This window comes from Micropterus salmoides, unplaced genomic scaffold (genome assembly GCF_014851395.1).
Source record: "Micropterus salmoides isolate LMB-PRFRI ecotype aquatic unplaced genomic scaffold, ASM1485139v1 Ms_hic_scaffold_14, whole genome shotgun sequence".
In the NCBI taxonomy this organism is placed as follows: Eukaryota; Metazoa; Chordata; class Actinopteri; order Centrarchiformes; family Centrarchidae; genus Micropterus; species Micropterus salmoides.
This window is the reverse complement of record NW_024040485.1, coordinates 13782535-13806811: the sequence shown is the minus strand read 5'-3', so window position 1 is coordinate 13806811 and position 24277 is coordinate 13782535. Positions and strand designations below refer to the sequence as shown.

At 39.9% G+C, this 24277-nt stretch overlaps 1 protein-coding gene across 1 annotated transcript in view; it reads left to right on the top strand.

Annotated features, from left to right (window-relative positions):
- Positions 1-24277, top strand: part of LOC119901990 (obscurin-like) — a 65780-nt gene that overhangs the window by 36774 nt on the left and 4729 nt on the right. The window contains 31 exon segments of the mRNA XM_038717809.1: positions 3231-3497; positions 3964-4233; positions 5112-5378; positions 6190-6468; positions 6954-7211; positions 7457-7723; positions 7961-8233; positions 10818-11084; positions 11306-11385; positions 11387-11582; positions 11720-11992; positions 12215-12505; positions 12964-14307; positions 14732-15013; positions 16544-16625; positions 16741-16862; positions 16962-17159; positions 17299-17331; positions 17425-17523; positions 18004-18222; positions 18331-18364; positions 18487-18533; positions 18649-18747; positions 20824-20963; positions 22432-22632; positions 22736-22812; positions 22895-23065; positions 23241-23400; positions 23587-23703; positions 23829-23993; positions 24101-24259. Coding sequence (XP_038573737.1) covers positions 3231-3497; positions 3964-4233; positions 5112-5378; positions 6190-6468; positions 6954-7211; positions 7457-7723; positions 7961-8233; positions 10818-11084; positions 11306-11385; positions 11387-11582; positions 11720-11992; positions 12215-12505; positions 12964-14307; positions 14732-15013; positions 16544-16625; positions 16741-16862; positions 16962-17159; positions 17299-17331; positions 17425-17523; positions 18004-18222; positions 18331-18364; positions 18487-18533; positions 18649-18747; positions 20824-20963; positions 22432-22632; positions 22736-22812; positions 22895-23065; positions 23241-23400; positions 23587-23703; positions 23829-23993; positions 24101-24259 — 6737 coding nt within the window.

Below are 24277 nucleotides of genomic sequence, written 5' to 3'. Positions count from 1 at the left end.
TAAATGTTTTATCACAGCACTGAGGTTTACAAATGCAGCAGCTGTAACAGTAGACTGCGAAGAACTTACATTACCCAACTATATACAATTATTTTTGTCAGAGATGGTTGCCACTTGCCCCTGTGCTACTATTGTCTTTGTTGGACAAGCTCATGGTACTGTCTTTGCTTTTTTCATTGCACACTGCTAGTGAAGAACTTTCGCCACTGTCAGTTTCAGACAAATGGAAATCAAGTGTAAAATGGGATTGTGGTGTCTTGGACATTGTGACTCTAAAACGTGTTTTGTTGTCTTGTTCAGTCAGTTGGTGAAGATTTCCAGTTTATGTTAAGTTGAATTAAAGCCTACAATACATGTCTACAAATAACTTCATTTACAGTAGAGAAATCACCCGCTTCAGCAGTAAAGTTGAACCTGAGAAGCAGGAATCCAAAAGAGAGTTGAAGTATTGTATGTGGTAGTGTTAGAAAGAAACTGCAAGAACACTTTTTATGCTAGTGCACTTGCTTCTTTAATGCTTGTTTTGCCAAAGCACATGCTGTTATAGCCTGTGCTACACACTCAGACTGTTATGTTCCTTGTGTCTTGAAGGTTTTTTCTCAATAATCTGGCCCATTTTTCTTTGTTGGCTGATTAGTTGGAAATTGCATCTAGTTGGATTCTATCAATCCTCCTTGTGGATTTCATTACTGTTGTTGTTTTTTGTGTAATTTTTCAGTTCGCAAAATCCTTTGTAGAGGTCGATCGATTAATCGGTCGGACGATTAATCGGCCAATTTTTGGCATTTTTTAACATAATCGGCATCGGCCAATATCCAAGTATATCAAGCCGATTATTAGGCAGGCGCATCTGTGGGCAGCCTAGTGTTTGACGCGCGCTGCCGCTAGAGTCATTTTCCAGCCGAGTGAGCAGCAGACCTCATCCAGTGCCTAAGGAGCTAACGGTAAGGATTCAATTATTATTACTCCTTTATATTTAATTAAAAACTTTTGATATGTTACTGCCAACTTCGAGAAAAAACCTGAATAAGACACATGACATTCGGCTAATTTGGATCGTAGTTGAAGTTGCATTATCACAGAAGAGTTGCTATCATGTCACAATAAGTAAGCAATAATTTTGCAATTACAGAGTGAATCTGAGACTTTTATTTGTTATGTTTGTGTGTCTTATATTTGAGAGGGTTGTCACTCAATGCAGAGAAATAAGTAATAAAAAAGAGACCAACGCACTATAGGCTAGTGACAGACTGGCTTTGCTTTGCTAACGGGTAGCTACAGACAGACCCGGTGCTAATACGGCACTGGAACCTTAACGACCGTTATCTACCGTACCGAATATCAACGCGGATTTCTGTGCTTCAGTTCAGTGCAAATAGAGGTTAAAAACCAAGCAAATATTGGCAAAATATCGGCCAAAATAAATCGGCAGCATTAATCGGCCATCGGCCAACCCGGATTTCAAAAGATCGGTATCGGTATCGGTATCGGTATCGGCATCGGCGTGAAAAAAACCATATCGGTTGACCTCTAATCCTTTGCTTTAGTAATCTTTAATTCCACTATTATTATTGCATTTGTGCTGCTCTCTGTTCATTACAGTAGATATTTATGGTCTAATTAAATAAATTAAACCTGCAGAGATTCAAAAGCTTGTTGTTTCTGAAGTCATCCCAAAGCTGGATACCAAAGTGAAAGGACCAGTTTATTGGCACATGGACATTGTTTATTCCCCTCAGTTTTGTTATGTTTTCCATGTGGAGTTTTTGTATGCTGGTTTATCCGTCTGGCTTGTTGTTTCTCACTTCATATTCACTTGTGAATGTCAGATTGTTGGATTGTTGCTGTCTCCAGATAGAAATTAAAAGCTATGTTGGACAGACTTGATAAATGCTTAGCTGGCCCTCTGTTTTAAATGGGCGTAGGGATAACTGATGTGCGTCAGTGTTGTCATGTGTGTTTAAATATTAAAGTAGCCATACATTTTTCCTGTTTTGTTTTTACTTTCCCAAAGAATGATATGTTCAGTCAGGTAAGTTAAAAATGAACATCTTTTTTAAACAGCTTACTGTAGTCTTCATCTGGTGTCTAATTTGAAAACGAGTTGCAACAATACACATCACCACTTATGTAATTAATTCATTCCCCAGTTCTTCCAGTCATAGTTAATCGAGACCTGGAGAGCCAGGAGGCTGAGGAGGGAGGCAGTGTCACGCTGCACTGTGAGCTTTCTAAACCTGGACTCCACGTCGAGTGGAAGAAGGAAACTCAAGTCCTAACTTGTGGAGAAAAGTACCAAATGAAACAAACTGGATTCACTTATGAGCTACAGATTTTTGATTTAAGACCTGGAGACACAGGAAGCTACTCATGCTGTTCAGAGGACACAATAAGCTCAGCCTCTCTTGTAGTAAATGGTACGATGGAGACCTAGTCATCGTTTCATGCTGTCTTCTGCCATCAAGTCTTTCGTTGCATCTTTTAATCCAGTCTTTTATATCACACTATATTTCTTCATTGCCATTCTTGACCTTGTACTGCAGATGAAAATCTGGTTATTTGTTTTCATTCACCAGCTGCCCAAATTATTTTCACAAAAGAGCTGGGAAGCCAAACGGCTGATGAGGGGGACAGTGTAACGCTGCACTGTGAGCTTTCTAAACCTGGTGTTCCTTTGGAGTGGAGGAAAGGAGAACTTGGCCTTTGTCCTTGTGCCAAGTATGAAATTAGACAAACAGGACACCTTGCTACGCTAATAATCCATGATGTAGACCCAGAGGATTCTGGGACTTATACATGTGACACTGGTCACCGTCAAAGCACCGCACAACTAGCTGTGAAGGGTACGACTGCTAAAACCTTTTGTTAGTAGTGGAGATTGCAAATGAATTTATTGGAAACTTTCTTGTCTAAGAAAGGTTTTTTTTTTTACTATAAATGAATAAATAAATAAAATGAATATAAGTTATTCTATATTAATAGTATGACCTTTTTTTTTACCTTAATGTTAGTTAATGTTGGTCGCTGACTATCATCTGAGAGAAACAAATCAAATTTGGGATTTATCAGGATTTAAGGTTTAAGTGACATTGACATGTATGACTCACTTCCACCTCTGCTACTTACTTTTTGACTTAACACAGCAGTTTTTGTTCGTTTGGCGGGCTATAAAAAATGACATCTATATCTCGGTTGTCCTTAATTTTTTCTCCTGATTTCCTCCCCTGCAGCTAAGCCCGTCCTTTTCAAAACCCAGCTGCAGAACCTTGAAATAAATGCAGGGGAGAGTGTTAGTCTTCGCTGTGAGACCACAAAGCCAGGAGCCAGTGTGGTCTGGAGGCATGGTGACAGGGTGCTGGCATCCAGCAGCAAGTATCACCTGAAACAGGAAGGAGCCATAGTCGAGCTTGTCATCTATAAACTGCAGGGAGCTGACTCAGGAGGATACTCCTGTGATACAGGCAGCCAGAGGACTTCGGCTGTCCTCACTGTGCAGGGTAGGAGCTGTCTATTTAAGACTGTCATTTTGATGCACCCTCTGGGCTTAGGTCTTTCTGCGTGTCCCACATCACTCCAACACTTGAGCATGAAGTGCCTCAACCTTTCATCTGGACATCCTGTTTGCGTTTGTCTTCTTGACTGCATTTAATGTAGTATTAATTTTCATCCCATGTGTGTTCTTGCTTTGCAGTTCCCTGTTTTCAAAGCACTCGTAGTTATTCACACACTTTTCTGTTGAGCTTCATCACTGATCTGATCTCATCCTTTGTGCTTGTCTCTGGTCTCTCTTCACAAATATTAACACACCCTATACTGTTTTTCTTCACTTGGCACTCACAGTAACATATATTTAATCACACTTTGATCACAATCTGTACAACTTGAACTAAATCTTTGTCAAGCACGTGCTCACTTCAGATAACAAATATGTGACTATTCTGCTGCAATGTATTTGTCAAACAGAGGTCGAGGTTAACATACTGAAATTCTTGGAGAGCTGCGTTGTATACGAGGGCGAAGATGTCTGCTTTGAATGTCTGGTTTCTCATGAGGAGGCTCCTCTGGCCCAGTGGAAACTCCAGGACGTCCCACTACAGAATAATGAAATGAACTTGATCAAGACCGAAGGCCGGGTACACAGCCTCACACTCAGAGGTGTCACTGCTGCTGACTCAGGAACTGTCACTTTCACAGTGGGAAGCCACACTTCCACTGCTTCTCTGACTGTCAGAGGTAAGTGAAATATGATGCATCTTATCTCTTAGGATGAGAATGAATACTTTCCATTTTGCTTCTAGAGTAACATTTGGACTTCTTCTGTTCATTTGACAATAACATCTTCCCTGTGCGACACCTTCCCTCTGTCTTTAAAAGCATCCAAAAACATGGATGCTTGTGATTTCCTTTTCACTTTAAACTGTCTTGTTATCCATTCATCTCACTTGCGTATTTGTATCACGTCTGCACTTTACTGCATATTTTGTCATATTTCTAAAGTATATACAAGTTCACTCCTCTGTCCGTTGAACTAACAACATTTCCTTTTTAACTTCAATTTTAGTATTCAACTTATACATATTGGTCATGCTACTAATGATGTTACTTGTAATTTCTGTTTACAGCAAGTTTTCTGCGCTGTACACTTTATTTTATTTGAAAAAACACCACAACTTCCAAAAGTTGAGTCCTTTTGGGGAAATTTGTTGCATGTCGTTGTATTTGTATTTTATCTTGGCACTCTTGAAATCCAGCGTGTTGTGTTATGCCACTCACAGACAAACACTAAACAGTACAGCTCGGCTATTTAATGATCCTCCATATTCCATAGTATTTTTAAAAGGTTATTTGTCCATGAACATGACTTTATGAATTTTAGTTTTTTCAGTCAGTGTTCTGTATTAATTCAGTGTTTTTCCTTAAACTCTGAAGTGGTTGAGACTGAAGATAAACCTGTGACTTACCTGTTATTTTCAAGCTCGGTCTCGTTTGTTTGGAATTGGTATGATTGTGACTATAAATAATGTAGCTTTTGAATGTGTTTTGTGGTGGCCGTGTTTACCCAAGACAATTTCTTAATCATTCATCCTAATTAATAATGGTCTTTGTGGCAGCTGCACCTGTACTATTCAACAAGGAGCTAGAAAGCCAAGAGGCCACTGAAGGAGACAAGGCCACCCTGTACTGCGAGACATCCACCCCTGACTGCAAGGTGACCTGGCTGAAGGGCTCAACCATACTCACCAATGGGGAAAAGTACAGTATGGAGCAGAGAGCTACCATTCACGCCCTGGTCATACACAAGCTGAATGTGAATGATAGTGGAGAATATACCTGTGATACAGGGGACAAGAGAAGTACCGCTTCCCTGACTGTGAAAGGTAATAGAGCACCACTTCATCTCATCGATGTCTGGTGTCTCCTCTTGTCTTCATCCTCCCTGAAGTTCATTTTTATATTAATCCATCACATTAATAAGTGCTGGAATCTATCTATCTACCTATTTACCTATCTGTCTATCTATCTATCTATCTATAATAATAATATAATAATAATCCTTATTTGTAGAGCACTTTTCAAAAAAAGTTACAAAGTGCTTTAACAAGTGTAAAGAATAATACAAAAAAAAACAAGATAAGAGCATGAAAAATTTATATAAAATTAGTAAAATACAATAAAATAAAAGGGATAAAATAAAGTCAAATAAGATCGGGTAAGGCTCTCCTATAAAAGTATGTTTTAAGATCTATCTATCTATCTCTCTGTCTGTCTGTCTGTCTGTCTATCTATCTATCTGTCTATTGTTTGAGAAGTGTGATGTCTTTGTTTGAATGTAGTCTGAGTTGTACTTAATTATCTGAGAACGACTACACAATTTTCCCTCTTGATATGTGTTGTGAGTCATCAAATTACAGATGGAGTGAATTGGTTTTAATTCAGGCTTGTTCAATTTGGATTATGGTGTAGTTTAGTGTAGTATTTTCTGCAAAATTCTGTAGATTGCCTATTAGTTGTCATTAGAATGGTACATGCCAGAGTAGTAAAGCCATCCTGAGATCAAACTTGAGGCATGAAGTATTAAGTAATTCTTTAAATGAGATTCTTGGTCATGGATACACCCTCCTACTGATGCCTTCTGGAAGCTCTGCTGTGATCTGATCACTGACCTCCCACCATCCCATTCACCCTCAGAGCATGTGCGCATCATCAGAGAACTCTGCGATATTACTGTGACCACTGGGCAGGATGCCGTCTTTGAGGTCGAGTTGTCACACTCCAGCGTGACAAACGGGGAATGGTGGCTCGGAGACAACCTCCTCCAAAATAATGATCTGAATCAAATGAGCAGCCAGGGCAGAGTGCACCGTTTGGTCCTGAAGATGGTAACCACAGATGAATCAGGGGATGTTGTCTTCGTAGTGGGAGAAGAGAAAAGTGTGGCCTGTCTTCTGGTGGAGGAGAAACCCAAAGGTAAAGGAGGTGACGTGGTCATTAGAGATTTTTACTCCTCACATCCATCCCCATCGACCACCAAACAGCTTTGTCTTGGCAAATGGAAATCTGCTGGCACCATCCTCTTCAACATCCTACCTTTTAGATGTGTTTTCCATTCTTTGCATTTAGTGTTTGCTCTAAAAAAATGCTAACACAAATATTACCACTCAAGTGTTTCTCGAGAGATGGATTGTCTTCAATACTTAATTTATCAAATGTTACAATTCATAGTTTAGTTTCTTTATGATGTATATCAACTATTTCTGATAAAATTGTCTGATCTTTATATATTATGCGGTCAAATTTGTGATAGCATATAATAGTCACTGCATGCATGTGTGTGTTTATGTTGATAGCTTTGAAATTAGTTATGCCAAGGCCGTAAAAGGAAGAGAAAAGCAAAAGACTGCATATAAATGCTACAACTATTAAATCTAGTTTCGGGTTTCCCATACTTCCAGTGCTAATACTAGAGAAGCCACACAACACTGTGGCATTAGAGGGTGAAACTGTCACGCTGGCCTGCACCATCTCTGACCCCAAGGCCACTGTTACCTGGAACAGAAACAATGTGGCCATCCAAGCAGGTCTGAAGTATGACCTGAGGAACAACGGCGCATCCCACCAGCTTCGTATCCACAACCTGGTGCCTGACGATTCAGGAACGTACACCTGTGACACTGGAGATGTACAGTGTGACGTCACCTTGACAGTGGAAGGTAAAGAACGATGCCACCTCTAAAAAAGTCTCTTTCCTGTTGATCAGATTCCAGAATGTGGACCAAGATAGGATTGAGATGAACAACTGACATATTCTTGAACTTCCAGTTTCTTCAACCTCACACCCAGTCTGGCATCAACTTTTGTCCCTCAGAGATGTTTGTCTTGTCATCTCAACTATCTGATGCCAAGCTTTCCATCTCAACATCTGATGCAAAACTTTCCCACTTTAAACTCTCACCAGGTGCCCCAGCGGTCTTCCGCAAAGAGCTCATTAACCAAGATGCTGTAGAGGGTGATGATATTATCCTGCGCTGTGAGCTGTCTAAGCCAGGTGTTCTTGTTGAGTGGAGGAAAGGAGGCATGATCCTCCCGCACGGTAAGAAGTATGAGATGAGGAAGGAAGGGTGCGTTCAAGAACTCTGTATACGGAACCTGGAGCCTGAAGACAGTGGCTACTACACCTGTGACGCAGGAGACCAGCTCACTACAGCTTCTTTGGTGGTGCAAGGTAGCCTATACTCAATACTGTTGCATCTGTCCTCGAGTTTACTTAAGGCTAACAATTTATTCTAACAAATAGAATAGTAGGTTTGTTTTTAGGATTGGCCTACATCCTTGTAAACTGTGATGTTGCATGGTGTAATTTTCTGTCTGTACGATATGTTGCTCTGTCGAGTTGATATATTGATGATTATGAGTAAGTTAGAGGCTCAGTATATACATATGTGTATTTTTCGCTCAACAGTGAAAGAAGTCTTCATTGTGTGTGGTCTTAAGACCACCGACGTCTTTGTTGGGGAGTGGGCAACCTTCTCCTGCCAGCTGTCTGGTAGGGCACCTGGCAAGGTGCAGTGGTGGCTGGATGGCACCTTGCTAGAGAACAGCCCCTTTAGCGAGATAGGGCTGAGCCAGGGCTACATCCACACCCTCACCTTAAAGAACCTTGCCACGGATGACTCTGGCACTGTCACATTCAAAGCTGGCAGTTTAACATCAACAGCCAAGCTCTTAGTCAAAGGTATCACGTTATAGAGGCTTAGAGAAGTCTTTTTTTAGACCCTGCAGAATTTTTATTCTACATTTTAAATTTTACAAACACAACATTTGTAGCTTATTTTAATTCCAAGGTTGTGCCAATTTAACAAATGGCAATATTTACCACAACAAGTCCTCTGTTTTCTCCTTAATGATTGGCATTTTCCAAATTCATTTGACCCAATTCTTCTTGAAGAAGATGAGTTAATGTATCATGAATTATTATGTTTTCTGCAGGGTTCAATAAAAAGTCATGGATAGATTAATAGTGGATATTTACATTTCAGTGCATACATATTGCATGAGTAGCATTGTTTCTAATTTTATCAATAATAATAATAAGTTTTCCATGCTGTATGCTTTGAAACAACCAAAACATACAACTGGGTGCAGCACCACAGCAAAGTTTTATTAGAGCAGGCCAGAGTAAATTCTAGGCCCAAACATCTAAAACTAGCCAGATTAATTTTAATAAAAAATATTAATTAGGCTCATTTTATTTCTGCTCCTTATCTAAATTCTCTCTGAATCGTTCCTATGTGCCATATATTGGGCTGCTGAAATGATAAATCAATGATAATCACGATTATGTTTCTCACTTTTAAGATCCTGATTATCTATTACTATTGGTCCATCTTTGTGAACATACTAGTTTTATAGCTCTTGAACACTTTTAAAAGCTACCTCTAATGCCCCTCTAATTTTCTACTGTTGAATTGTAAAGCTTGCTCTAATACAAATATAAAGAAATATAAATACAATGGGACATACTGAAGGAGGAATGGGATTGATTTAATATGTCTACTCACGGGCAGCTTGGTGGTGCAGTGGTTAGCACTGGGTTCAAACCTTTCTTTGTGGAGTTTGCATGTTTTCTCCATCTCTGTAGGACCAGTTCAAAGACATGCAAGTTAGGTTAACAGGTGGCTCTAATATGTGTCCATACGTGTGAATGTGAGCGTGAATGAAAGTCTGCTGCCCAGGTGCCGTAAAATTGCCCAGCTACAGTCAATGACTATTAGCACACATAGCAGGTGCACAAATGTAACCATGGCTCTACATTTATGTAATTAGGAAAAATCTGCTACTGTTAATGGCTAACGTCTGCTAGCGTTAAACAGAAAATGACATGCTATTACAAATGTTGTTTTGTGTCTGTTGGAGTATGCAGAAGTTGTGTATGTAACAAATTCAAGGCTGGGATTGCACCCAGGCAGAACTAATCTGACAAAAAAAGATTGCTCCACAGTCTCTATTTTTGAGACTAGCAGTCCTGGTAGCTAACCAGGTGTTGCTGCTTCACTGCAATGCTTCACTGACATCTCCCTGCTGTTGTTTTTTCCTGTTCTGTGTACATGAACCACTGTCATTTGGTTCGTATAAATTACCTCTTACATTTCTATCCCAGATTCAAGTCTACGTCGCAACCCATTCAGAATTCCCTCTGCCTTTCCATCCAAAATTGAATCTGCCAAAACTTAAAGGGGAGACACACTGCACTTAACTGGCTTGATTCCATATGATAGCATCTCTGGCTCTGGCCAAGTATTTTCTTAAAAGTATCACAGACTGGAGGTACATTTGTGGATTGTGAATGACGTATTTGGCACTGTCTGTCACTGGCAGATCGTCAGTATTTGCATTTGTTGTCAGCTGCAATTCAGAGATGCACTCAAAACCTCTGTTAAAAAAGAAACATTTTGAGTAAATCCCCTTTAACTATGTAGTGAAAGTGCTCTTGACTGCCCTGCAGACACCACTGTGTTTTGTTAAGAAGACATTAGGTAATCACAAAATGCTAGAAATGTGCAGCTGTGATGTGGGATCCCTCAAGTTGTTGTTTCAGACCATGCACTCTTAAACTGTCAAGTGGCACCTGTTCAAGTTTGATGGTTGGAGCCAAAGGCATGATCGTGATTATTATGTGGTTAAATGTGCAGCCCTAAGTGTACGAGTCCCTTGATGATGTAAATGATGTATAATACAAATTTGATGATTGGAGATGGTGGATGATATTCAGTGGGGTTGGTTTTGGTGATGTTAAGGTTTCTTCCACCTTTTATTGTTTATTGACAACAGAAATGTTGTGTTAGCAAAGTGCTGCTCCACCCATCCATGCAGGCCGGCTGCTGTTGAATACTCACATTCCATTGACATCCACTATCCCATCCCACTAAGCCCTGCCCCTAACCTTCAAGCACTAAAACAGCTAACCACCTACACCTACCTTGTTACTCCACTTATCCACCCTTCCTCGCTCATCAGCTGCCAAATGTTCTTGGCGCTTGATTGTGACCATTACCCTGAACCTTGACGGCTGGGCTTTCTGAACCCCTGTTGTTCATTTTGAGAGCTCACATAGGACAATACAGTGGTTGAAGTGGACAGTGAAATATACTTTAAGATACAGCACCATTACACATACAATTTCTATACACTCACATGTGAACATCACTTCAACATGCTTTTAGGGGTTATAAAGCCCATATGTCATTCGGCATGCCCTGCACTTATCCTTATATCTAATGGCCAAGCCCTGACCCTATGACACCTGACCCCAACCTCAGATCCCACAGTTGAAGTGGTGAGCGAGATGGAGGACCTTCGGGTGGTCGAAAACCAACCGGCTGAGTTCATCTGCCAGTACTCAAGGCCGGTCAAGGCTCAGTGGAAGAAAGACGGGCAGCCCTTGCAGCCTGATGGCCGAAGGGTGGTAGTGGAGCAGGACTGGAATGTCGCTCGCTTGTGCATTAGCCATGTGTCCGCTGAGGACAGGGGCACATACTCCTGTGAGGCAGGGGGAACCTACGTGGTTGCTTCACTTCATGTGGAAGGTGAGCTTCCCTCCACATGGAAATAGCACCAACCTTTAGGGAGTCTCCTCTGTTCCGTCATATCTCACAGTTATGTGGCCAATTAAACGGATCACTTGCTGATCACCACAGTTCGTGCCATTTGTTGACATTTGTTGACAAATCCCAAAATTAAGTGACTTCCTGCAGTCGTCTTAAAATAATTTTTGATTGTTCTTTCTTTTTCCATTTGTTTTCTACAGTCAAATCCATTGACATTGTCCAGGGCCTGGAGAATGTAGAAACCTTTGATGGAGGTGAGGCGCTGTTTGAGTGTGCCCTTTTCTCGTCCTGAGAGCAAGGATTGCCAATGGCTTCTTGATGGGAAACCAGTAAAGGAATCCCCTAATGCCGAGATTGTGTCATTTGAGAGTGGTCGTCGGCATCTGCTCCTGCTGAAAGAGTTGCATGTTAAAGACAGTTGCACTGTGAGCTTCAGAGCTGGCACAGCATCCACATCTGCCCAACTCTCGGTCAAAGGTGAGTCCATTTGAACGACACAAGACTTTGAAGTGGTTTTCATAGCATTGTCTTGCCTGAATTATACACTCAAACAATACAAATAAACTTTAACTGACAAAGTTTTATATTTGATTCTGTGGATTTTCTCTCATAAGGCTGGCAGCTGGACGTTGTGAAGGGTCTTGAGGACAAGGTGGCTGCAGTGGGAGAGAAGGTTGTGTTTTGTGTTGAGCTAACCGAGCCTGTCCCTGTGGCAGAAGTAGCCTGGTATGCTAATGGAGTAGAGATCAAGTCCAGTGACCTCTGGGCTATGAGGGCTGATGGCTGTTCATATCGCCTTGTCCTGAGACAGGCACCTCTTTTGCCACAGCAGGAAATTACATTTGCTGCTAGAGATGCTCTCTCTTTGGCTAAGCTCACCATCATCAGTAAGTGTTTGATAAAAAAAGTTTTTCTTATCTTTCACTTTTTTGTATCTTTATTTTGAAGAATTTAGTTTTTAGATCTATCTCTCTACCTGCAACTCTACATGTAACAGGATGGAGAGGTGGTCTTGATACTACTGAAAACATGACAGATAACCATTGCAATCTGTGTAGCTCTTGATGTTCATAAAAGCATCTAACTCCTGCTTCTTTCCATCCCAACAGCTGTACCTGATCCTCCAGAGGACCCAGAGGTCCTCAGTAAGACTGAACATTCTGTCACCCTCTCTTGGTTCACTCCTCTGCATGATGGAGGAAGTCCCATTCTGGGCTACAGGGTGGAGATGCGGCTGGTAGATAGTGCCCTCTGGCTTCCATGTCATTCTGAACCTGTGTGCAACACAGAGTTTGTGGTTGAAAATCTCATTTCAGGGAGTGGCTACAGGTTTAGAGTGGCAGCCATCAACAGAGCTGGGACTGGAGAGCCTGTTGAGTTGCCTCAGACAGTGCAGCTTGGTGAGTGGATGTGTGGTTTAGTTCATGAAATAGTGTACTGAAAAACTAAACTATAACATTTATTGTTATAAATTCTCAGTCATCCAGGTCATAGTTATCCAACGAAGGTTAAAATCAAGGGCAACTGGACTTATAACATTTATTTTGTTGTCATATATAGACAGCTTTATTTGCAGTGTTTTACCAGATTATATGATAGAAGCAGTGTAGAGACATTTAGAGGTTTTTTAGGCTAATATATGATGTTTGTTTTCTCATTGTTACACGGATGCACCCATGCAGACTTTGTTAGGTTTGTATTTATCCTGCAAGTTCTTCTGTGGTTCACACCTCTACTTGAAGCCTTTATGAATGTCCATCATGCTAAGTTGCAATATGTAGAGTTTTATAAGCATCGGTTAAATAGGTTTTGTGCTAAAAACAACAAAGTAACATTGAATACTCCACTGTGGTTATAGGCATAGAGGCAAACCAGGCAGAGACTGAGATACTGGGGCAGCCCAGTCTGCCTCCAGAAGCTGCTGAAGAAGGTGATGTCCATGAGCTTTGGGAGGAATCGGCAAAGAAACGGCGCATGAGTCGAGAGCCTACTCTTGACTCTATCTCTGAACAACCTGAGGAGGACGGTAAAGGTGGTAAAAACAAATCAGGACAGAAGGAGCTGAAGGCATCAGAGAAAGTGGAAATAAAATCAGGAGAGAAGGAGAAAGCCATTGTGTCTAAGAAGCAGACAGAGTCTAATTTGTTCACCAGCTCTGAGGATGAGTCTGTTTCTGGGGGTTCAACGCTTGTATCGTACCTTAAGAAGAGCAGCAAGTCGACAGTCACAGCGGCCAATGAGACAGAGACTCTGACCACTGAGAGGTTCTTCGCACATTTCCAGATGGCAGAGCAGAGAACAGTGCAGCAGACTGAAGTGAAAGCAACCACAATTCAGCAGACAGATGAAAAACAGGTGTCTACAGAGGAGACTAACATCATGGAGATCAGTAAAGAGGATGAGCCTGAGCTCAGAGAGGCTGCCATTAAGATTCAAGCTGCTTTCAAGGGCTATAAAGCCCGCAAGGACATGCGCCCTGTCTTTAAAGAGACCTTCAAAGATCAGACCAAAGAACCTAATGGCACCATACATCTTGAATGTGTAGCAGAAGGTAAACCTGATAAGGTGCAGTGGCTGAAGGATGGAGAACCACTGGCGGATGGAAAGCACCACCATATTGATATCTACAATGATGGTACTTGCTCACTGGTCATCACTGCCATCACCACAAAGGATACTGGGGTTTACACTTGTGAGGTCACCAACAAGTTTGGAGTCTCTTCTCACAGTGCTAAGGTCACAGTAGGAACGGTGAGAGAATCATCTGGGCGACGGCCTCTCACTGTAGGCTACAGTGCCGACAGCGAGGCTGAGAGCTCTTCAGGTAGTGAAATGGATGAGTCACTGAGGCAGGCGAGCAGACGTCTCCGTCGCCTCTTGCGTACTAGTCTCCCACCAGATGTTGAGGAAGAACCATTTGTCAGCGCAGATGAAGGTGACCTGCGTCCCCCAGATCCCCACTCTTACCGGGAGGATGACAGTTACATCTACATTCGCTTTGACTCGTGGGCAGAGGCTGAGGTTGCCTCAAAAAGGTTCCAGGAGATGTTTACAATCCATGGAGTTCCAGTGGAGACCACCATCTTGGAGGCAGGGCCTCTTAAAGTGGAGCTGCGAATTAGAAAAATGGGCTACACACAAGATGGCACACAGACCCCCACACAAGATAGACAGCCTCCTGCATTGCTGACTGGAGCCCCGGGTAAGAAACCTATGAGAGGCTATTAGGATCATTATAACACAATGTTTTATACAAATCATCAATAGATAACTTTTAAAAACATCAATATTGTGACAATGTCATGTACAGTCTTCTTTATTATACAAAGGAGGACAACCAGATTAGAACAATTAACTTGATCACTTGTTCAAGTGTTCACTTAAACACATATGCACATCCTTTAGTTGTTGAAGAATGTTTATCTACAACATAAAAGTGATGCGCATAATGTGATATGTAAGTCCCATGTTTTCCACATTCAGCTTTCTGTACTGTTATGTGCTTACTATTGTTCTTGATACTTAAGTCCAACCAGCACATTTATATATCTCAAATATTTTATGTATTTTATATTTTATGTAATTTTTACTTTTTAAATTTGGGATTATTTGCTCCTGTTACCCAGCTGCCCCAGTCTTCTTGACAGAGCTACAAAGTCAGGATGTTCCAGACGGTTATCCAGTCAGCTTTGACTGTGTTGTGATTGGCAAGCCCCCTCCCACCGTTCGCTGGTATAAGGATGGCAAATTGCTGGAGGAGAATGACCATTACATGATCAATGAAGACCAGGAGGGATGCCACCAACTCATCATTACCACTGTGCTGCCCACTGACATGGGTGTCTATCGTTGCACAGCTGAGAACAGCAGCGGCATCACAGCCACTAAGGCTGAACTCAGGGTTGACAGTAAGTAAACATACATTACATGCACACACACGTGTTTGTTTTACAACTACTTGTGAGTACCTTGGCTTGACTACATTTCTTCTGAGTGAAGACCAGCCCTGAAAGCTGGTAGCATTGTTAAAAACAGCTGTTGGTGATGTCTTTATATGTATTTTTTTGGTTCAGTGGCACAGTTTTCTTTTGTAGAAAATTGGCCAAAATGTACACGATCTGACATCTTGAGTTTGACATGTTGAGCACAGCTATAGCTTGTACAGTAGAAATATCAGGACTGTGTTGTCAGTCCTTTAAATTTACCATTTTTATCTATATTTAGCAGTAATACAAGGAAAATCCATACAAAATATCACCATTTTTCCATAAACTGCTGCAATAGTCTCAATAGGCAATACGCATCTCAACTCACAAATCTCAATTTCTTTTTACCGTTGTCCACATCCACATCTTTCACTCTCTCCCACTACACATGAATTATTGAAATTGAATTCTTTTTGAGTTGATCAGAAACACATGGAAATGTAGGAAATGAATAACTGAAACTGAAGTAATGATTGTATGAAAAGTAGATCTACAAAAATAATACATTTCCAACAAAAAAGCAATTGATTGGATTGAACACACCTGATTGATCAAGTAAGAGTATCCTGGAAATGCTAGCTAAAATTAGATGGCTTAATAATAATAATAATAATCTTTATTTGTAGAGCACTTTTCAAAAACAAGTTACAAAGTGCTTTAACAAGAGTAAAGACAATAATACCCAAAAGACAATAATACAAAAACAATACAAGATAAAAGCAGGAAAACATTGAAAAGACATGTTTAAGATAAATATAAAATAAGTAAAGTAGAATAAAATAAAAGGGATAAAATAAAGTCAAATAAGATCGGGAAAGGCTCTCCTATAAAAGTATGTTTTAAGAAGGGACTTAAAATAGTTCACTGACTCAGCTGACCTGATTTCCTCGGGCAGGCTGTTCCAGAGCCTCGGGGCCCTGACAGCAAACGCTCTGTCCCCTTTAGTTTTCAGTCGAGACTCTGGAACAGACAACAGACCTCTGCCCGAGGATCTCAAGGTACGTGCTGGTGGGTATGGGACTAAAAGGTCAGAAATACAACAAGGCACGAGGCCATGAAGAGCTTTAAAAGTGATCAATAAAATTTTTAATTCAAATCAATTCTAAAACATACTGGCAGCCAGTGTAATGAAGCTAAAATAGGAGTAATGTGGTCATATTTCTTTGTTCTGGTTAAAAGCCTGGCAGCCGAGTTCTGGACAGTCTGGAGTCGATCAGTAGATTTTTGGGTTAAACAAGTGAAAAGGCTGTTGCAATAATCCAGGTGTGATGAGATGAAGGCGTGTAAAATGGTCTCGGTGTCCTTAAAAGTTAACATAGATCGAATTTTTGCTATATATGGGGCTTAGTGTAGACATAGTCTAAAACTGGTTCTCACAAGGCTAACAAAATGACACAATCATCCTGATTTCACTGATGACTGTATAATGCTGTACATCATATTTTCCATCAGTGTCTTGCAGCTCTGATTATGACACTGCCGCTGATGCCACTGAGACATCTTCCTATGTCAGTGCCAAGGGCTACGTGTCCAGGTGAACTTACTATGAATATTGTTTTTGGGTGTTTTAAAATATATTGCATATATTTTATAAGATTGTTTTTAAAAACTGCATTGTTGAGGTGGACTGCTCTGCTTTCCCCGTGCAGGGAAACTGAGACATTTGAGTCTGTAGCCGAAGATGATCAGCTACCACAAGTTGTGGAGGAGCTTCGTGATGTTCATGTCAGTCCAGGTTCACCTATTGCTAAGATGAAGCTCAAAGTAAAGGGTAAGTTTATTAACCACATAACAGCTGATTGTAACTGTCTTATAAATGAAGTCAACTCATAGACAAGTTCCTATGACTAAAGTTAAGTTAAAATTCCAGGTTTCCCCAAACCCAGAGTATACTGGTTCAAAGATGGCCACCCTCTGCGACCTTCAGAAAGGATTCTGTTGCACTCAGAGAGAGACTTTCATGGCTTGGACATCCTGCGGGTGAAGAGAGAGGATATGGGGGAGTACTCTGCTTACATCAGCAATGTAGCTGGTTCTGCTTACTCGTCCGCCCGACTGATAGTTCTGAGTATGTGTGCAAATGCCTTAATAGTTGCCTATGCAAAAAAGGCATGAATTGTTGTATTTTACATTACTTTGAGCTTTAAAATTGCAGTTAAGATGTTTACAGATACATTTTTATTTTATACAACTTTATTTTGCAACAGATCCAGGGGAGATTATGCCACAAGATAAAAGAGGTAATTTGACAGATAACCTACAAAAATGACTTTAGTAGATAGAATAGTATGTTATAAGTGACTGTGCTTCTGTTTTACACTATATTTTTACAGACCCCAAAGAGCCCCTGGTACCACCCCGCTTCCTTGAAAGGTTCAGCAACAGGAAGGTGAAACAAGGAGCCAGCATCACTCTGTCTGTCAGAGTAGAAGGTTTGTTTACTTTACAGAGTAGAAGGTTTGTTTACTTTACAGAGTAGAAGGTTTGTTTACTTTACAGAGTAGAAGGTTTGTTTACTTTACAGTGTGATTGGAGAAAGTCCCTTTCATCTTCTGTTAAAAATTACTTATTTATTAGGGTTCATACCGCGTAGCGGTCTGATTAACTTAAAATTTCTCACACAGGTGCAGCTCAATGTGCTCTACAAAAAACATATTTAAATTCATTGAATTTTTGTCTATGTAAATATCTTGTAAACTTTGTGTAAATTTGTATTGTATTTAAATTTACATAATGTATTGTTTTTCAACTCATGGTTGAAAAATTGTGTTTTACTTGTGCTATATAGGACTCCTTTGTAAAAGAGACTGTGTCTCAATGGGATTTTTCCTGTATGTATGTATATATATATATATATATATATATATATATATAATATATATATATATTATTATTACTTATTACTTTTTCAGGGTCTCCCACTCCTATGGTCTCCTGGCTAAAGGAGGAATCAATGGAAGATGTCCTGTGGATCAAGCCAGATACCAAGGGATACAAAATAGCAAGCTCAGGGTGCCAACACAGCCTCATCTTGATGGACGTGGGCACAGAATACACTGGGGCCTACACCTGTATTGCTACAAATAGGGCAGGACAGTCCATCTGCACTGCTCACCTCGAGGTCGATGACAGTAAGGAAAGCAAAGTCATCCAGGAATTTTATATAGAAGTTGTTGATGTTATTGATGCTTTGTGTCAGGTTTGATTGTAACTGTATAAATGTGCCCCTCCTCCCCCAGCACCACAACAAAAGAAAGAGACCAAAGCTTCAGAGTAAGTCTTTCTTTAAGGTTTGAGATTCATAATGACATTGCACATAAATAAGACACACATATACTGCACAGTAAATAAATGCAAATATGTGAAAACAAAATTGAACATTTATTTCTCCTCAGGGTTCTTGGAATTACAGTTAGTTCTCCAGAAGGTGAGGCCAGCAGAGGTGAGACATCATTTTATACCCTAATAATCTTTGATATTTATATAGCAACATAACTTCTTTGTAGTCATAAATACTATGCTATTTATGATGTTATTTCCTCGTTGTTTGTCTAAAGAGGCTAAAATACCCTACCTTGGTGAAGTAGGTACAGAGGAATTCCTCATGAAACTCACCTCCCAGATCACTGAAATGGTATCAGCAAAAATTACCCAAGGTAAGTATATATTATTGACTGTTTTGTCTATGCATTCATTTACAAAGAAATTCTAGTTACGGCACAGTACTTTCTATCAGACATATTGAACAATGTTAGAATATGTGCTGGGGGACTTCCCGAAAGGAAGCAAAAAAAGGCCTCACTTGAGTTAACCTAAACAGTTGATTAAATTTTAAGTGTTTACCGAAAACTAAGCTTAGAGTAACATAATCAGGCTTATTGAAGTCTAGTTTAAACAAGATAAAGCAATCAATTTGTTAGCATGTGACTGCAGCCCCCATGAAGCTTTGACAGTGAGGCAATGGCTTAAAGTAATGGAATATGTTGTTGAATAAATTATTTTAGCTTGGTAACTTGAATTAGGTGTTCAGATTTAATGTCCAGTAAAGTAGTAGATAGCCCCTTTAGCTTAGAATATGGACAAAAAAACAACAACACAGGAAGAAACAGAGGCTAGCTAGGAAGCTAGGTAGCTGTGGGACATCGGCGATCTGTAAACAGTAAACACTCAACCTGCATGTACAACTAATATCTAACACTGGTTAACCCTGGTGTTAACATGGGATGAAACAGAATCACAAATTGTTTTATTGAGTGTGAAATGATTAATTACGTCGCCATCACACATGCAGCAAGCTAACTGTGACCAGATAACATACTGGGGATTTAAATGTTGTGGACACTATCCAGAGGGAGACCCTATCTTTTAAATCACCCGGTGTTATCTGTGGTTGAAATAAAAATCTGAAGTTTGCCTGTCCCTTTACTGCATTTTGCCATTAACGGTTTTGCTAGTTGCTCATGCTAAAGAGGCAGAATGCATACCAATAATCCACATGTTATGCTGGATAAAGTGCTTCTCTTAAGTGTTTTGATAAATCCTTGTCAGGTTTTGTTGAATTCAGTTGAAACATGTTGTTTAATCTGAATCCTTTAGCACTTCAATTCTTAAATTAAAATACACTTTACAATAGATTTGAGGTTGAAACCAAATTTGACAAAGTCCTTTTCTGCTCTTCTGGTGCTTGTTTTTCAGCATGTTTTGCTTTATCCATGAGTATATAACTTAAAACCTCTCATTGATCCATACATAAATAATTTCTTTACCACTTTTACATCCATCAGTTTAGCCACCCAACCAATTACATGCTCATCCAATCATGAATTTGTTATTCAGACAGCTTACAGAATCATGAAGTGCTCCAGTGGATGAAATCTTGGCCCAAAACTACCAGTATGTATCCCAAGTACATCAGTTTCACTATATACATTTTCCCATTGAGGTATTTTTATAGCATTAGATGGCTCGGTACATGACATGTGGAAACAATTTTGATTTACATTTCCTTTTACATAAATATACAAAACATGTTTTATATAATAAGGTGCAGTCACATCAGTCTACTAATTTCTGTCAGAATTATTATTGTTAAAACATCTTTTCCCTTTTCATGCTGTCTGTGGCCCCTTTATACCTCCTTATGCATCACCACTCCTGTGTTTTGAAAATGTATTTCAAAATGATTTTGAAATGACTCTGACGTCTCACCAACGTATAGCCAAAAATACATGCTCACAGACTGACATGTATAAGGAGAGCTCAAATAAAAAGTACTGTAGCTTTTTTGCATGTTGTCACAATACTAACACAGTCATAGCAAAGCATTTAGAATGAAGTGATTGTTGTGGGTTTTCTTTTTTTATCTAAAATAAATATGTAATTATTTAGAAGTCAAATATAAAATGATATAAGAGGGTAATGATTTAAATGTTTTGAGGAACATTACCAAGTAAATAAAGCACCAGTAGATGCCAGCAGAGAGTCAGTTATGGCTTGAAACAAGCTCTGATGAAAATGAGTGGAGTGTGTACTAATAACTGCCACCAAATACAAGCCAAAAAAGCCGATTTCTTTTCATCTCAAGCAAAGTACAGTATGATAATTCCTTACTTTGCTGTAACATCCTGTTTTTGTGGTGTATAACAATAACAGTTTAAAAGATCCGCTCCAATATTATTTGCACAACTGACCTGTCTTCCTCTGATTGCCTCCCTCCGCCCTTGATGCCCCAGCTTCATTACGCGTACCAGGTGTTGACAGTGATGACGAGACCAAGACCCCTTCTCCATCACCTCATCACGGTCGCTCGCGTCCTCCCTCCCTCATTGCTGACTCCTCCTCTGAGTCTGATGAGGGGGATGCTAGGGGAGAGGTGAGTGTTTGCAGTGTGATATGTTGTTGTCCAGAATTGTTTGATTTACTATAAACCTCAATGTTTGTATTGGTCATAGATATGATGAAATCACCCTACATCAGGTAACACTATATAATCTGGTGAAGACCTGAATGTTACACAGACTGACCAGAAAAATCCGGTACAATGCATAGAATGGCACAATATCCCTGCAGTGTTCCAATTTAAGTTATTTGTATGTTGACTCAGTATTATGGTACATTGCCTTTACATACAATAAAGGTTTCACATTTTAGTCTGTCTTAAAAACATATTTACATTCCCATATATGTTCATTGAAATAGTTTTTCCATGGTGGAATCATTTAGCAAGCCTAGTGCTTGTTCTTGGTGGGAATTGTTGGGTTTCTGTAAATATTATCACAGAGTACGGTCTAGACCTGCTCTTTTATGAAAAGCACTATGAGATAACTATTGTTGTGATTTTGCACTATATAAATAATATTGAATTGAATTGAAATTAATTTAACCTGTTCTTACTGGTCATTCAGAGCTCCCTCCCTAATGGGCATGATAGGGGACAAAATCCACAGTCCTCAGTAAAAATGTAGCTAAAATGAGGCTTAAGCAGTCTAAGTTTGTAAATGGGCAAAATTTCAGTACTTTTAGTATGAGATTCAGTCTGTGTGTTTTCTTAGACAACTTTTCTGTGCTGAACTGGTGGAGGCAGAGTAACGCAAAGAGGGAATTTTGTAACAAAAAATGGTGAGAATTTGGAACATAATTAAAATAATCTGTCGAACTCAGACCACTGAAGTCCTGTATTAACGTCAGATAAACTTTGAAATACATTTTTGCACAGAATGAGGATTGTAGATGTTGTCCCCCATATCTTACGTTGGAAATGTATTAGGAAGGGTGCATTAATGGCCAATATCAAAAGGGTCAGTGATTACACCAAGCTAAACTTGTTTCATATGGGAATGAAAAATGTGAATCTATCCTTTAAGACTATATTTAATTAACATAAGTGGAGGCAGAAAAATATTAAAACAAATTCACACTGCCTCAAAGAGTAACATAACATTAAACTATAACAGAACAATTCCTGAAATAAAACATTTGTTCTTTACTTTAGTTAAAAATAAAACTAGGACTCCAAATGAAAGCAGTGCACAACAGTTTAAACATTTCACTTGCAATAACCTGACATTAGTTAACTACACACAACAAGCTCATACCTATCCTATCTGGTCTTTGATCTTGTTATAACTTGGATAATAGAGGCAGGAGATCTAATGCTAGTATTTGTAAGCAATAACAAAATTTAATTTGAGAAATAAGGAGAAAAGTGTAAGCCTTTAAAAGTAGAAGTAGGAATGTCCATAGACCCAAGATTGTACAAGAATACACAGCTTCCTGCATTAAAATGTTATGACATTTTGTGAAACCACATGTGATGTCATTAGTATTCATATTTTTAACAGATGTTTGACATCTATGTGGCAACGGCCGACTACAACCCCACCATGGCATGCAAAGAATCCATCTCTCTAAAGGTGGGACAGTATGTTGAGGTTTTGGACTCGGCTCATCCACTTAAATGGTTAGTCCGGACTAAACCCACCAAAACAACACCATCCCGCCAAGGCTGGGTCTCACCGGCCTACCTTGACAAGAAACTCAAAGTATGTCTTAAAATTACAGCTAATGATCCTCCAACATAACATCTAAACTTTAAATTCTTGAGGCCTTTAAACATTAAGTAATTAAAAATGTGTATTCTTTCAGCTCTCTGCTGATACAGGTGACCTTCCAGAGACCAGTGTAGAGGAGGTGTCTGAGGGTGAATACAAGAGGAAATTATTGTAAGTAAAGCATATCTGCACCCACTTAGCAAATAATGGAACTAAAGGACAATCATAACCAACTGTTATTTCATGTCCCTAGCCAACTGATCCAAGACCTGATAAGTAGTGAATCAGAGTTTGTAAAAGAGGTAGACTTCTTTACCTCCCATCACCTGAAGCATGCAGATAGCCCTGATGCACCGCCTGATGTCAGCAGCCAGAAGGATGCCATATTCAGGAACATTGATGATATCAAGTCCTTCCACCACAAGTGAGCTAACCTCTTTGACAACTTGTCATTTTAGTTAGATTTTTGAAAAAAGAAAGTAAAGAACATGTATTCCATACCCAGAGAATATTCTTCTTTCAGAAAAATATAATAAAAGAGAGTAAGATTTACAGTAAGATTTTCGATTCATTCATTTCCCCACAATCATTGTTTTTAGGGCATTCCTCCCAAAATTGAACGACTGTGAGACAGACGATGATGTAGCCATGTGCTTCCTGAAGAACAAGGAGGGCTTTGAGAAGTACCTCCAGTATCTTGTTGGTCAAGGTCAGGCTGAATCTGTTGTCAGTGACAAGGCCGTCCACCACTTCTTCAAGGTAACACCAGAGCTGTTATTTCTGAACTGTGGATTATGCCGTGTGCAAGTAATTTGTTTTGCCAGCCTAGTTAAAGCTGTAATTTCATTGGTAACTTACTTTTGTATTCATTAGTGCAACTGCCAAGGGACTCTGCATCAGTATAATCATTTGAATTTTAAAAATCTCCCTTTCATTACATTGTAGGAGTACATTGAGAAAGAGCAAGCCAGTGCAGACCCTGCAGACCCCCCTGTACGCAGCATCAATGCCTGCCTCCAGCAACCACTGGAGAGGATTCAGAAGTACAAGGCCGTCCTCAAGGTGAAATCGTTGACGCACAATATGAAAGAACTCTTGTGCAGTTCAGTTCTCTGCATTATACATAGGAATACTTCACTTTCATGTTTAAGGCAGTTTTATTGAAATCTCATCCCCAACATCTTCAGGAGCTCATTCGAAACAAGGCAAGAAATGGTCAGAACTGCTGCCTACTGGAAGAAGCGTATGCCATGGTATCTGCACTCCCTCAGCGCTCTGAGAATACCCACCACGTCTCCATGATCGAGAACTATCCAGCCACACTGGAAGTATTAGGAGAGCCAATAAGACAGGTAGATAGAGTTACTGTTGCATTCCAGACTAGTACAGCGATCCGAGGCATGAATGAGTTTGTTTGATGTTTATGTATTGTATGATTTTTCTTTTCTTTTGAAACCAGGGACCTTTCCAAGTGTGGGAAGGGGCTCCAGGAATTAGGACATCCTCTAGAGGTCACCATCGCCATGTCTTCCTGTTTAAGAACTACTGTATAATCTGCAAACCCAAGAGAGACAGCAACACTGATACACAAGCATATGTCTTTAAGAACATGATGAAGGTAAGACTTTTAAGACTT